The 12,581-nt window shown below is 43.3% G+C and overlaps 1 protein-coding gene across 3 annotated transcripts in view; it reads right to left on the bottom strand.

Moving 5' to 3' along the window:
- Window positions 1–12,581, bottom strand: part of WLS (Wnt ligand secretion mediator) — a 121,543-nt gene that overhangs the window by 45,241 nt on the left and 63,721 nt on the right. For all 3 annotated transcript variants that reach the window (XM_033916412.1, XM_033916413.1, XM_033916411.1), the window contains exon 2: window positions 6,688–6,960. In XM_033916412.1, the coding sequence (XP_033772303.1) occupies window positions 6,688–6,960 (273 nt within the window). The remainder of the gene's footprint in view (window positions 1–6,687; window positions 6,961–12,581) is intronic.

The following is a 12,581-nucleotide window of genomic DNA, read 5'->3' as shown; positions in this document are numbered from 1 at the left end:
AATCTGAAATGGGAGAAAAAGAATGCAAAAGCGCAAGCAACATGCATAATGGTCAGTCCCCAAAGAGCTCAGTAGGCATTACAGGTTACAATTTGCCATAGGTACAGGTTTTATCCTAATTTGACACATACTAGGGAATACCAATATACATGGTAGAGTTTACAGGTTGACCCATTACCAAAACAAGTCTTCCCCATTAGCAGGTAGGCGTAGGATCCGACTGCACTGTGAGTGAAGGAACAGGTTTCATAAAGGAACTTTCCATCAGAGAGCTGGAAACAAGGGGACTCTTACAGGCAGAAACCAGCTTATCACAGCTGCTCCCACTTTCAGGGTCTCTGCCAGCCAGATAAATGTCACCGCACTGAACATGCCAGCATTCCCTCAGAGAGTGGCATCCATTGCCCTGGTGACTAAACCCTTTCAAACAGCTGTGTTATTGCTGGAGCCTGGCCAGTCTTATTCAGAGAGACTATGCTTTTGCCACACCTCATGTGAAGGAGGCTTATTACTGCAAGCTGAGATCAAGCCCTGTTTGCACACACGCATCCCTCACTACAAGTTTTATTTAGTCAATTTTTTTGCCCATCCTCCCAAAGGAGCTCAGGAGTTATAAACCAGGTCACAAGGAGCAGCATGGAGTTTAAACCCACAACTTCAGGGTGCTGAGGTTGAAGCTCTAACCACTACACCACACTCTCCTCAGGATAGGAAGTATTAAGAGCAGGTCTATGCATGTGGCTCCTGGCTCACTAGAGATCTACACACCTAAAAAAATACAAAAAAAAAAAAAATACATATATTCCTAAATATATTATCCTTTGCATTTTTTTGTGAACTAGACAGGACAAGATTGGGTACATTAACAGCAGTAACAGAGGATTAATCAATCCCACCACATTTTTAATGTTTCAAGATACATAAACTAGGAATGATGATAAAATGTCTAACGAAAAACCCCCAACACACCAACAGCAGCTTCTGGCAGCCCCTCAATGTCAAATCATTTAGGCAGGAGGTGAGTCTGTGTGGCTTAGGGTAAACATCCAGCATGAGTAACGTGACCATACGTCCCATTTTTAATTAGCTTGTCCTGTTGTCTCAAAGAAGTTTTGGGACACCGAAATGTCCCATTTTTTGAGCAACCCACTGCAGTGTACACCCTAGCGCAGGGGTGCCCAAAACAAAGGCGACAAAAACAACGCAGGAACAGATCAGGTGTGAGCGGAGAATGCACAAGCCTTCCCCACCGACGTCAAGAAGGTCCGGGCCAGCCAATCGCTGCCTGGCTGACCTGACATCAGAATTGACGTCGGGGGAAGGCTTGTGTAGTGGTTGCATGCACCTGGCCTGTTGCTGTGGTGGTGGCTTGGATAAGTCGACGGAGGTGGCTTGGGGGGGAGGGGAGGCAGGGAGAGAGAAAGAAATGAAAGAAAGGATGCATAGTCAGAAGTAAGTGCAACCAGAGACTCACCAGACAACAAAGGTAGGAAAAATGATTTTATTTTCAATTTAGTGATCAAAATGTGTCAAGTTTTGAGAATTTATATTTGTTGTCTATATTTTGCACTATGGTTGTCTATTTTTCTATATAGTCGTTACTGAGGTGACATTGCATATACACACACACACACACATATATATATATATATATATATATATATATATATATATATATATATATATATATATATATATATATATATATATATACACATACATACACACATATATATTTATTTATTTTTTTAATAATTTTCAATCATTATATTAACATAATGAACAAAGAAAAATAAAATTCAATACAATGCATATTTTAAAGTCATCTGTCTTGACCTCTTTGAAAATCCCCAAATACAAATGATAATTAACATTTTCTCTGCATACATTGTGCTCTGTGTTTTTTAAAAATTTTATGGTTACCATTATGAATTAATAAGATATTGTATGTACATGAAAAATGAATGGAAGAAATTGGGGGCTGGGGCAGGACTGAAAATTAGTAAATAAATGATCACTTTAATCATGAGACAATGCAGCCATTCCTCTCTTCAAGTCTGAGAGCTACCAAAATGCAGACTCTAATATTTCAGGCTCATCATTTCATAAAACCTCAGCATTAATACTCTAAAAGAACACTTCCTCCATTCCTTAGTTCGCTATATGAATATGGTCATGGCTCCCTCATTTGCAAACCCATTTTTCATTTTTCTGTTTCTTTTTTGAGCTGGCAAGTTTCCTCCTTTGTATATCAGCTTAGCCTGGATACAACCTTGGTATATTTTCTTATCTTTCAGAGACACCTGCAATCTATAAACATTTTTAGACACTTTCCCATGCAGAATAAAGATTGCTTCCCCTCCCTATCGCATTCTCCCTTTATTGTATATCTTTTCTACCAAACATTGTATTTCTTCCCTACATACCCTCAGGTCTAACCTTGTTTCATTTTGTCTGTTGATCAGTGTGTGATTTCCCTCATGAATTTTGGATTTTATTAAGTAAGCCGCTTTGACTTTGATAAAGCGGGATATCAAACTTTTAATAAACTTGGAATCTTGGCACAGGAGCCAACTCTGTGCATGCCCCTGGATGCTGAGCACCCCCTCCCCTTCATCCTGTCTGGAAGGAAAAATTGTTTCAAAGTTGGCACTCCCAATCATTTTGGGATATGGCACCTGTTTCCAAGTTATTTTATTACAGACACCATAGTGACAGTATTAAGCCAACTAAATTTGGGTGCTAGGAGGGATAACTTTATAAGAGGACTTCATGGCAGTTTATCTGCGTGTATGTACAGGCAGGGTAAGAATAGGCAAAAATTCTACAAACTTATAAACAATATTGGTAGGTCAGTGTTTTAAGTGTAACAATTGTACTCCACTACATATCAGAACTGTCCCCCATCCCCAAAAAAACTCATTTTCCCGTCCCGTCGAGTTCTTTTCCTGTCCCTGCCTCATTCTTGCAAACTCCGTCCTCATCTGCACAAGCCTCAAACACTTTAAAATAAGTGTTTGAGGCTTGTGCGGTTACGGCAGAGCTTACAGGGAGAGTGACAAAACTCGTGGGGATGGAACGGGGGAAACTGAGTTCCTACGGGGATGGGGACAAATTTGTCCCCATGTCATTCTCTAATCAGAACCAACCAATATGGCGTATCCCACTTTTGAAAAAAATGCAGAGGAAAAGCAAGGAAGCAAACCCCCATGGGAAACTAACAAAAAATGCAAAAGTGGGGATGGAACAGTGCACATCAACCAGAGATAAAGCAGATGAATAAATATTTATTAAGAACCAATAAAACAGTCTCTATCACATATTAAATTCAATTTGTGTTATAGACCCGACACGGTCCGTGTTTCGGCATTGGTGCCTGCCTCAGGGGTACAAGAGACATCCATTAGATAGGAATCTTATAACATCAATGACTGCTTGTAACAGTAGTTCTGGCTAAAATACATATATCCCCTCTGGGGAAACATGCAGCAGTTCAAACTCTATAAAAACGTCTGAAAAATGCCCTCCCCCCACCCTTTAAGCAAGGCTAGTGCCAATTTTTTTTGAACTGCCCTCATCAGGGCAAGCAGGATTTTTCTGGGGATGGAATGAGACTGATCATCATTGCTATCTAACACTGGAGAGAGACCTTATGGCAAAGGATTCTCAAATCTAATCCTTAAGCTTCAGATCCCAGCCTGGTTTTCAGGATTTCCACAATGAAAGTGTGCAAGATCTATTTGCATTCACTGCTTCCATTGCATGCAAATAGATTTCATACATACTCATTGTGGAAATCCTGACAACTAGGCTGGGATGTGGATCCTAGGTGACTGGATTTGAGGACCCCTGCCTGAGTCTAAGTACTCAGCAAATCCTTATTGAAATATTTACATACGGGGGTCTCTTGTGACTTGCTATTATGTAGGTTTTCTGTTCTTCAATTTTCTCAATAGATCTAAAATCAACGGAAGATACATTCAAAATGGTGAACTTATTCCTCTGTACTACAGAAATACACATTCTTATTTGCTTTCTATTCCTTTCCTTTCTTTTGTCCCTTCTATTTATATCCCCGATTCTCAAATCTACTGCATCTCCCTGAACTATGTAATCTTCATCCTTTGCTTATAGAGGTACTAGCGTGTGCGCATGTATGCTACTTGCAAGGGCTGATCAGGCACACTCATGGATTAAAATCAGAATTTATTATATATCTCTCAGGTAGGCTTTTTTTTTTTTTAAACATAAAAATGTTTTCTGAAAATTTCTAAACCCAACTTAAATTTCTAAACATGCTATTTTCATTTTTTGAATCACTGGAGTGTTATCTACCCTGCTAGCTGTTCATCTGCATATCTTTCATATGCTGTACATTCATAACTGAATTATTCTTAAAGTAGGCCATGAACATGGAAAGTCTCTCTCACATGATGCCTAGAGAAGAAATGAATGAGCAGCACACAGACTAAAAAAAAGGTTTTCCATGGAAATTCAAATCATCAGACAGGTTTGTAGGAGGATGTGATTGTCCAGGGAAAAATGAGTGGGTGGAGGTTGGAGAGGAGAATGTCTTTTTGTTTTGTTTTCATGTGGCTGGAACATTTGAGGCTAAAGTACAAAAAATGTATACTGAAATTTCACTTTTAGTCTCACTAGCCATCAGCCTCCTAGCTACTTTAAAAAGGTAAAATTAGTCATACCTGCTAATTTCCTTTCCTTTAGTCAGGCTTTACCATCATGAATAAATTGGTGTTATCCCTTCCTGCCAGCAGATGGCGGTAAGGAAAATGAGCTTTTCCACACCCCTGTCCTTCCAAGCCCCAACTGGCCCACGACTCTTGGCAATATTGATGTCTCCCCTGCTTGATCCTCTGGGTATGCTCACCTTTTTTCTAATTTTTATTTTATGCAAAAATGATCTCTATTGGACTTCCTGTATACTTTTTGACGGAAAAAAATAATCTCATAGAAACATAGAAATAGACGGCAGATAAGGGCCACGGCCCATCAAGTCTGCCCACTCCAGTGACCCTCCCTATCTATCTTTGCGAATAGATCCCACATGTCTATCCCATCTGGCCTTAAAATTCGGCACACTGCTGGCCTCAATAACCTGAAGTGGAAGACTATTCCAGCGATCAACCACCCTTTCAGTGAAGAAGAACTTCCTAGTGTCACTGTGCAGTTTCCCGCCCCTGATTTTCCACGAATGCCCCCTTGTTGCCGCGGGACCTTTGAAGAAGAAGATGTCTTCTTCCACCTTGATGCGGCCCGTGAGATATTTGAATGTCTCGATCATATCTCCCCTCTCTCGACGTTCCTCGAGTGAGTAGAGCTGCAATTTCCCCAACCGCTCCTCGTACGGGAGCTCCTTGAGTCCCGAGACCATCCTGGTGGCCATTCTCTGGACCGATTCCAGTCTCAGCACATCCTTGCGGTAATGCGGCCTCCAGAATTGCACACAGTACTCTAGGTGCGGTCTTACCATGGATCTATACAGTGGCATAATGACTTCAGGTTTACGGCTGACGAAACTCCTGCGTATGCAACCTATGATTTGCCTTGCTTTGGATGAAGCTTGCTCCACTTGGTTTGCAGACTTCATGTCTTCCCTGACAATCACCCCTAAGTCTCTTCTGCTTCAGTTCTTATCAGGATCTCGCCATTTAGGGTGTAAATCTTGCATGGATTTTGGCTTCCCAGGTGCATGACTTTGCATTTTTTGGCATTGAAACTGAGTTGCCAGGACATAGACCAGTGCTCCAGCAGAAGTAAGTCATGCACCATATCGTCTGCCATTGCTTTTTTGTCTGTTGTGCTTTTGCTCACTACATTGCTCAGTTTGGCATCATCGGCGAATAATGTTATTCTACCTCGGAGCCCTTCTGGCTGGCAAATTGAACGAATGTTTAACTACGGTAAATTCATTCTAAATGCGTTTTCTTATCAAACTTTTAGAAAGTCAATTAAAACTTACCTTTTCAATAAATTTCTCTGACTCCATTTCTATCTTGATGTATCTTTAAACACTCTAAGCTAAATTTGATTAATCTCAATTTGCTGATGTAATTTTGGAAGCTTTCTGTAATATCGATGTCTATATACAGTCTCTTGTTCTGTAAACCGCATTGAACTATTTGTGGTATTGCAGTATAGAAAAATAGTTATTATTATTAACATATGCTCAGTATTGTGTAGCCCCACCAAGGATCGAAATCCTTATAGTGAGGCCCACCACTCAATCATTGCGTATGCGCTGAAAATATGCTAATTTATATTACTAATCACCAAAAGTTTCTAAGTGATAATAAATAAACACTTATCTCTGATGCTTGAGTGAATGCGATTACAGGTCCCGACACAGACCACGTTTTGAAATCTTTTTCAAGAAACCCAAAAAAGCAGGCTAAGTGCTTATATTATATACATATTTCTTGTGCTATGCATGAACAGATACCCAGAGGATCAAGCAGGGGGACAGCAGGATTGCCAGAGTCCTAGGCCAGTTGGGACTTGGAAGGACAGGGGTGTGATGTCTTTCACATTTTAAATGTTAATCCTGTAATGTAAACTCTCTTGGAGATCTACAGCACGGTAAGGCAATCTGGAAGCATGCATAAATAAATGGAATTGCAAGATAGAATTTTACTCAAAAAAGCCCAGAGTAATAAATGCAAGACTTACGTATGAAGTTATTACTCTTGAAGGCAATGTCAAGTTGCATGATTGAGAGCATGAACTGGAACCAGGGGTTCATCTCCTTTGAAATATAGGGAATGTGGACAGCAAACACAATGTCATTGGCTTCTATTTGTCTTTTCAAAGCTTCATCGAAGGAGCTAATCTTCTCGCACTGGTTTGGTCCCCAGGGCATAAACCATTTGGTTTTATGGTGATTCTTCTGCACATCAATACATTTTGTAGCTGTGGAATGAATGACGGAGGTAGGATTTGGAGCTTTAAAAGAAAAAACAAGAGACAGCTAAAATCAGAAGAGCTAAGAAACATGAAACATTTTGCTCTAATACCTGGCATTTCTTTATAAATACACGATACACACATCAAAATAAGAAAAACAAAGAACATTGCTTTCTCTAGCAAGGAGACAAAGAGCAGAGCTTTAAAATTTTTGACAATTCCAAAATTAAAAGGTTTTTTTTGTGTAGTAGAAGCCTCAGCCATGTACCCACTATGTAACTAAACAGGAACACTCTGAAGTCCCCATGCTAAACTAATGACTAATCTAGGCTTGTCTAACCTTTTTCAATTGAGGGCCATATTTTATATATTTGGGAGGGCCAAAATGCGCATCATCGTATTGTGTAAATATGACAGTATGTTTTCTCCTCCTCAGCCCTCACCCAGTTTCACTCTCTCTTTCATACCACCCCATTACAGTAATCTAATTTACTCAAAATCAACGATTGTACCACTGTCCTAAAATCATACGTTGTAAGAAGAAGTTTCAATCTATAAAGCAGATGAAGCTGCGCATAACTTTTATGAACAACGTTCAAAACTTGTTGCCCCATATTTAAAGGGAAATCTCAGCTAGTAAAAAGATCAGTAGAAGGATCTGAACTGTCTGCGGTATTATTTAATGTTTACATGTCATCCATCCCTCGGGCAAATTTTTCAAACGCTGGGGGTACAATATTGAATTTATCCTGATGACATTCTCTTCTTTATTCCAATTGAAAGCTCGATAAATGACAGTGAAGCACAACTGAACCACTGTATGGATAAGATATGTGAGTGGATGACCCAACATGGTCTCAAATTGAATGTTACCAAAATGGAACTGATGACTGCAAGTAGAGATATTGGCATGCCTGAAGTAATGGGATTCGTTGTTTTGGGTGAACTGATACCAATAAAGAAGGAATTTATTATTTTGGGAATCTGTTTAGATATGTCATTTCCCTCTTACACAGAATGATCTGTCCAACAAATAAGATGAAAACCAATCAAATACAGCTCCCTTCATTACTAACTTCTTCAGTTTAGAAAGCAGCACATAATGCCTATCCATACCTTCCCTCAAACTATCCACTACTGAAAGCATACCAATTCAACACTGTGAGCCCTACGAAATGGATCCAAACAGCCAGAATTCTGTATATACTTTTCTAATTGTATCAACATCAACTTTTCAAGGACCTTACCAACAAAAGGAACAACCGATATAGGCCTATAACTAGACATCTGTGTTACATCAAGCCCTCCCTTTTTAATACTGGCCTAACTGTTGCCACTTTACAATCTGCGGGAAAAATACCATCAGCGAACGATTTATTAACTATAGATGCAACAAATGGCGCAACCTCGAGTGCTACCAATTGAATCATATTGGTATTGCATGGATCATGCACCGACCGAGTAGAAGTTAGGATCTTAATAACTTCATATACCTCTACTTCGTCTACTGTATGGAAGCAGTCCCATGGCCGTTCTACACATTGTGAATTATCGGTGTCCATAATAATAGACTGTAATCAATTTGTCTTTTCCTCCAAAAATAATGCATATTTATTTGCCCTTAAACTAATCTTACTTCCAGGCATACCCTCCCCATCTATGAGGTATCGAACAGTATGAAAAAGCTCTCTAGGGCGATTCAAAGCTTGTTGTGTTCTTCCCTGAATGAAATGACTACACGTGGTGTCACATAAAACCTTATACTCTGCTAATCTAATCAAGTAATCTTCATACTCACTACCCTTTTGTTCTCTCCACAATCTTTCAGCTTTTCTCAATTCTTGTTTAACCTCAGCAGGAATTTCTTTACTCCATGCCTGCAATCTATTATTTTTCACAATAACTTCTTCCTCAGGTGCAATTGCACCAAGCGTAAGTTGTAATGTGGAGTTCCAGAGCTGGACATCCTCATCAGGATGTCTCCTATCGTCTATTTCCGCCATTTCTTAATCAGTTTGCCAACATCAATGTGTGGCCTCATTTTAACTGTATCCGATGTAACCTCTTTAATCTCATGAGATAACATAAATGAAAGATAGCAATAATCTGACCACGGAACTGCCTTTATCTCTAGCCTTCTAACCACTCTATCACATAATACATTTGACAAAAAAATCAAGTCCAGCACTATGGGTTGCTCCGTTTACCAATTGTTTTAATTCTAAACCTGCAAACATCGCCTCTATTTCCCTACTTGAGCTACTTGGTCCCATTCCATTGATGTTACTGGAATATTAAAATCCCCTAATACACATAACTTTGAAAAGTCACAACAACAGCTTAACAGAAAATCAATAAAAGGAAAATCCTGAGAATTATTTACTCCAGGCGGAACATATACCACACAACTATCCACCTCTTTTACAAAGCCGCATGGCAACAGCCCTGAGGCTCTTTAAATCTCTATGGGCTTCGGGGCCGTTAGCGCAGCTTTATAAAAGAGGCCGTAAATCTTTGTTTTGCAAAACCAAACATTCACCCTGGACATTCACACAAACATCTACTAAGTTAAAAGCCAGGTCTAGCTTATAAAAAACAAGAACCCCACCACCTCCTCTCTTACGAGTTAGACATGCCCAATGCCAGCTATATCCAGGTGGACAGCATTGTTTTACCAACACAACATCAGATTTCAGTAACCATATTTCCGTTATACATAAAATATCTAAACCCTCCTTTTCTAATAAATCATTAAAAATATCTACCATATTTTCACGCAAATAACGCGCACCCGTATAAAACGCGCACACGGGTATAGCGCGCAGAAATCACGATATGTACAAAAACTTTGGTATACCGCGCTCACGGGTATACCGCGCATGCTGCCCGACGCTCCTTTCGCCCGCCCTGACTTTCCGACTCTCCGTTCACCCCCCCTGACTTCCGTGCACTGTCCCCCCTTGAAGGTCTGTCCCCATCCTGAAAGCCTGATGCCCCCCCCCGACGTCCGATACATCCCTCCCCCCGAAGGACCGCCGACTCCCCAACAATATCGGGCCAGGAGGGAGCCCAAATCCTCCTGGCCACGGCGACCCCTAACCCCACCCCGCACTACATTACGGGCAGGAGGGATCCCAGGCCCTCCTGCCCTCGACGCAAACCCCCCTCCCCCCAACGACCGCCCCCCCCAAGAACCTCCGACCGCCCCCCCCCAGCCGACCCGCGACCCCCCTGGCGACCCCCACGACCCCCCCACCCCCCTTCCCCGTACCTTTGGTAGTTGGGCCAGAAGGGAGCCCAAACCCTCCTGGCCACGGCGACCCCCTAACCCCACCCCGCACTACATTACGGGCAGGAGGGATCCCAGGCCCTCCTGCCCTCGACGCAAACCCCCCTCCCCCCCAACGACCGCCCCCCCCAAGAACCTCCGACCGCTCCCCCAGCCGACCCGCGACCCCCCTGGCGACCCCCACGACCCCCCCACCCCCCTTCCCCGTACCTTTGGTAGTTGGCCGGACAGACGGGAGCCAAACCCGCCTGTCCGGCAGGCAGCCAACGAAGGAATGAGGCCGGATTGGCCCATCCATCCTAAAGCTCCGCCTACTGGTGGGGCCTAAGGCGCGTGGGCCAATCAGAATAGGCCCTGGAGCCTTAGGTCCCACCTGGGGGCGCGGCCTGAGGCACATGGTCGGGTTGGGCCCATGTGCCTCAGGCCGCGCCCCCAGGTGGGACCTAAGGCTCCAGGGCCTATTCTGATTGGCCCACGCGCCTTAGGCCCCACCAGTAGGCGGAGCTTTAGGATGGATGGGCCAATCCGGCCTCATTCCTTCGTTGGCTGCCTGCCGGACAGGCGGGTTTGGCTCCCGTCTGTCCGGCCAACTACCAAAGGTACGGGGAAGGGGGATGGGGGGGTCGTGGGGGTCACCAGGGGGGTCGCGGGTCGGCTGGGGGAGCGGTCGGAGGTTCTTGGGGGGGGCGGTCGTTGGGGGGGAGGGGGGTTTGCGTCGAGGGCAGGAGGGCCTGGGATCCCTCCTGCCCGTAATGTAGTGCGGGGTGGGGTTAGGGGGTCGCCGTGGCCAGGAGGGTTTGGGCTCCCTTCTGGCCCGATATTGTCGGGAAGTCGGCGGTCCTTCGGGGTGGGGGTGCGAGTGGTCCTGCCGGGGGGGGGGGGGATGTATCGGACGTCGGGGAGTCGGCCGGGCAAGAGGGCTTGGGCTCCCTCTTGCTCCGATCGTGGATGCGGGTGCGGGTGGGAGCGCATGCGAGCGGTCGTTCGGGGTGGGGGTGCGAGCGGTCCTGCTGGGGGGGGGGTGAATCGGGCGTCGGGCGGGGTGGGAACTATGTTTTATAACTTTTGTATACCGCGCTCACGCATATAACGCGCGAGGGGTATGCGCGGTAGGTAAAAACGCGTATAACGCGCGCGTTATATGCGTGAAAATACGGTACTTTGTTACACATTGATCTAGCATTAATATATCCCCGTTTTAACTGTGAGAAAATAAGATCACACATACCATATCGGGGTACCTTCAGCAGGCATGCTGTTTCTCCTGAAAATTCCCTTCTGCAACGAGCCACCAATGGTATTGTACCATAACGGCCATTTCCCATTATTGCCTCAATCTCCCTCATATCATCACCCATTTTGAAAATGAATACTCACAGTTCACCAATTGAAGAAAGCAATGAGAGTACCCTATAGAGGCGCCACGCAAAGGCGCTGCACAAAAGCAAGCGACTTTAACGATACGCCGAACGGCATGGGCCGTTAGGCGCTGCCAAATTTAAATGACAGCGGCCGGTTTGAACTGTGGTGGGCGGAGCAAGCCCATTGATGTAATGGAATGCAAATGTGATCAGGAAATAAAGCCGTGTGCATGGTTAAGGATTTGATTTATGCCTTTTGATGTTATTTTATGAAGTGTAGGGTTGTTTTAATAATAATTATGTTTGTATTGTCAAATTTTATATGTTACTCATGTAAACTGTGTAGGTCATACTGTATGCGGTATATCAATTTTTTAAATAAATAAGTAAATAAAATCTCTACGTAAGAAAGAAGCAGGTTTAGAATTGTAAAAAGAGAAAGGGCTTGGTGCTTCCAGAAAATTCCATGTTCGTGTTGTTAGAGTTGATTAAAAGGCAGATAACTGAAGAACCATCCTGAGCTGATCAAACATGCAAATGAATTAAACAGACAAGAAATAAAGCCCACCACTAACTGAAAGCAATTTACATAAAAGTACTGCAAAGTGCCTACGAGCACAAGTTTACAGAGGCTACTCTGGAGGACCTCTCAGCTCATGCATGTTTGCAGGAGACAAGTATAGGCTGGTCTCTCGAAAAGGCAGTTTGGTTCAAAGTAAAAAGAAGCAACCAATTAAACAACAAACCACCACCCACCCAAAAAAGAGAGGAATTCGTACACTGGACTGCTTCCAGCCCAACAAAGTCTGTACTATCCTTTTGACCCCCATGGATCAGGCAATGGTCCAAAAGACATATGAAAACAAATTCTGTCATCTAATCAAGAGTGAAAACAAAGAGCTGAGTCAGACAAACTTGAGTATGCTATTCCTCTGCTGCGTCCAAGTAGTCAGCCTGGCAAGTTTACAAAAAGTGGTACCCCCCTTGGTTGCAATTACTATACTGAAGGT

The sequence above is a fragment of the Geotrypetes seraphini genome, chromosome 12, assembly GCF_902459505.1.
Source record: "Geotrypetes seraphini chromosome 12, aGeoSer1.1, whole genome shotgun sequence".
Classification (NCBI taxonomy): Eukaryota; Metazoa; Chordata; class Amphibia; order Gymnophiona; family Dermophiidae; genus Geotrypetes; species Geotrypetes seraphini.
Note: the sequence above shows the minus strand (reverse complement) of the source record. Positions and strands in the feature narration are given on the sequence as shown.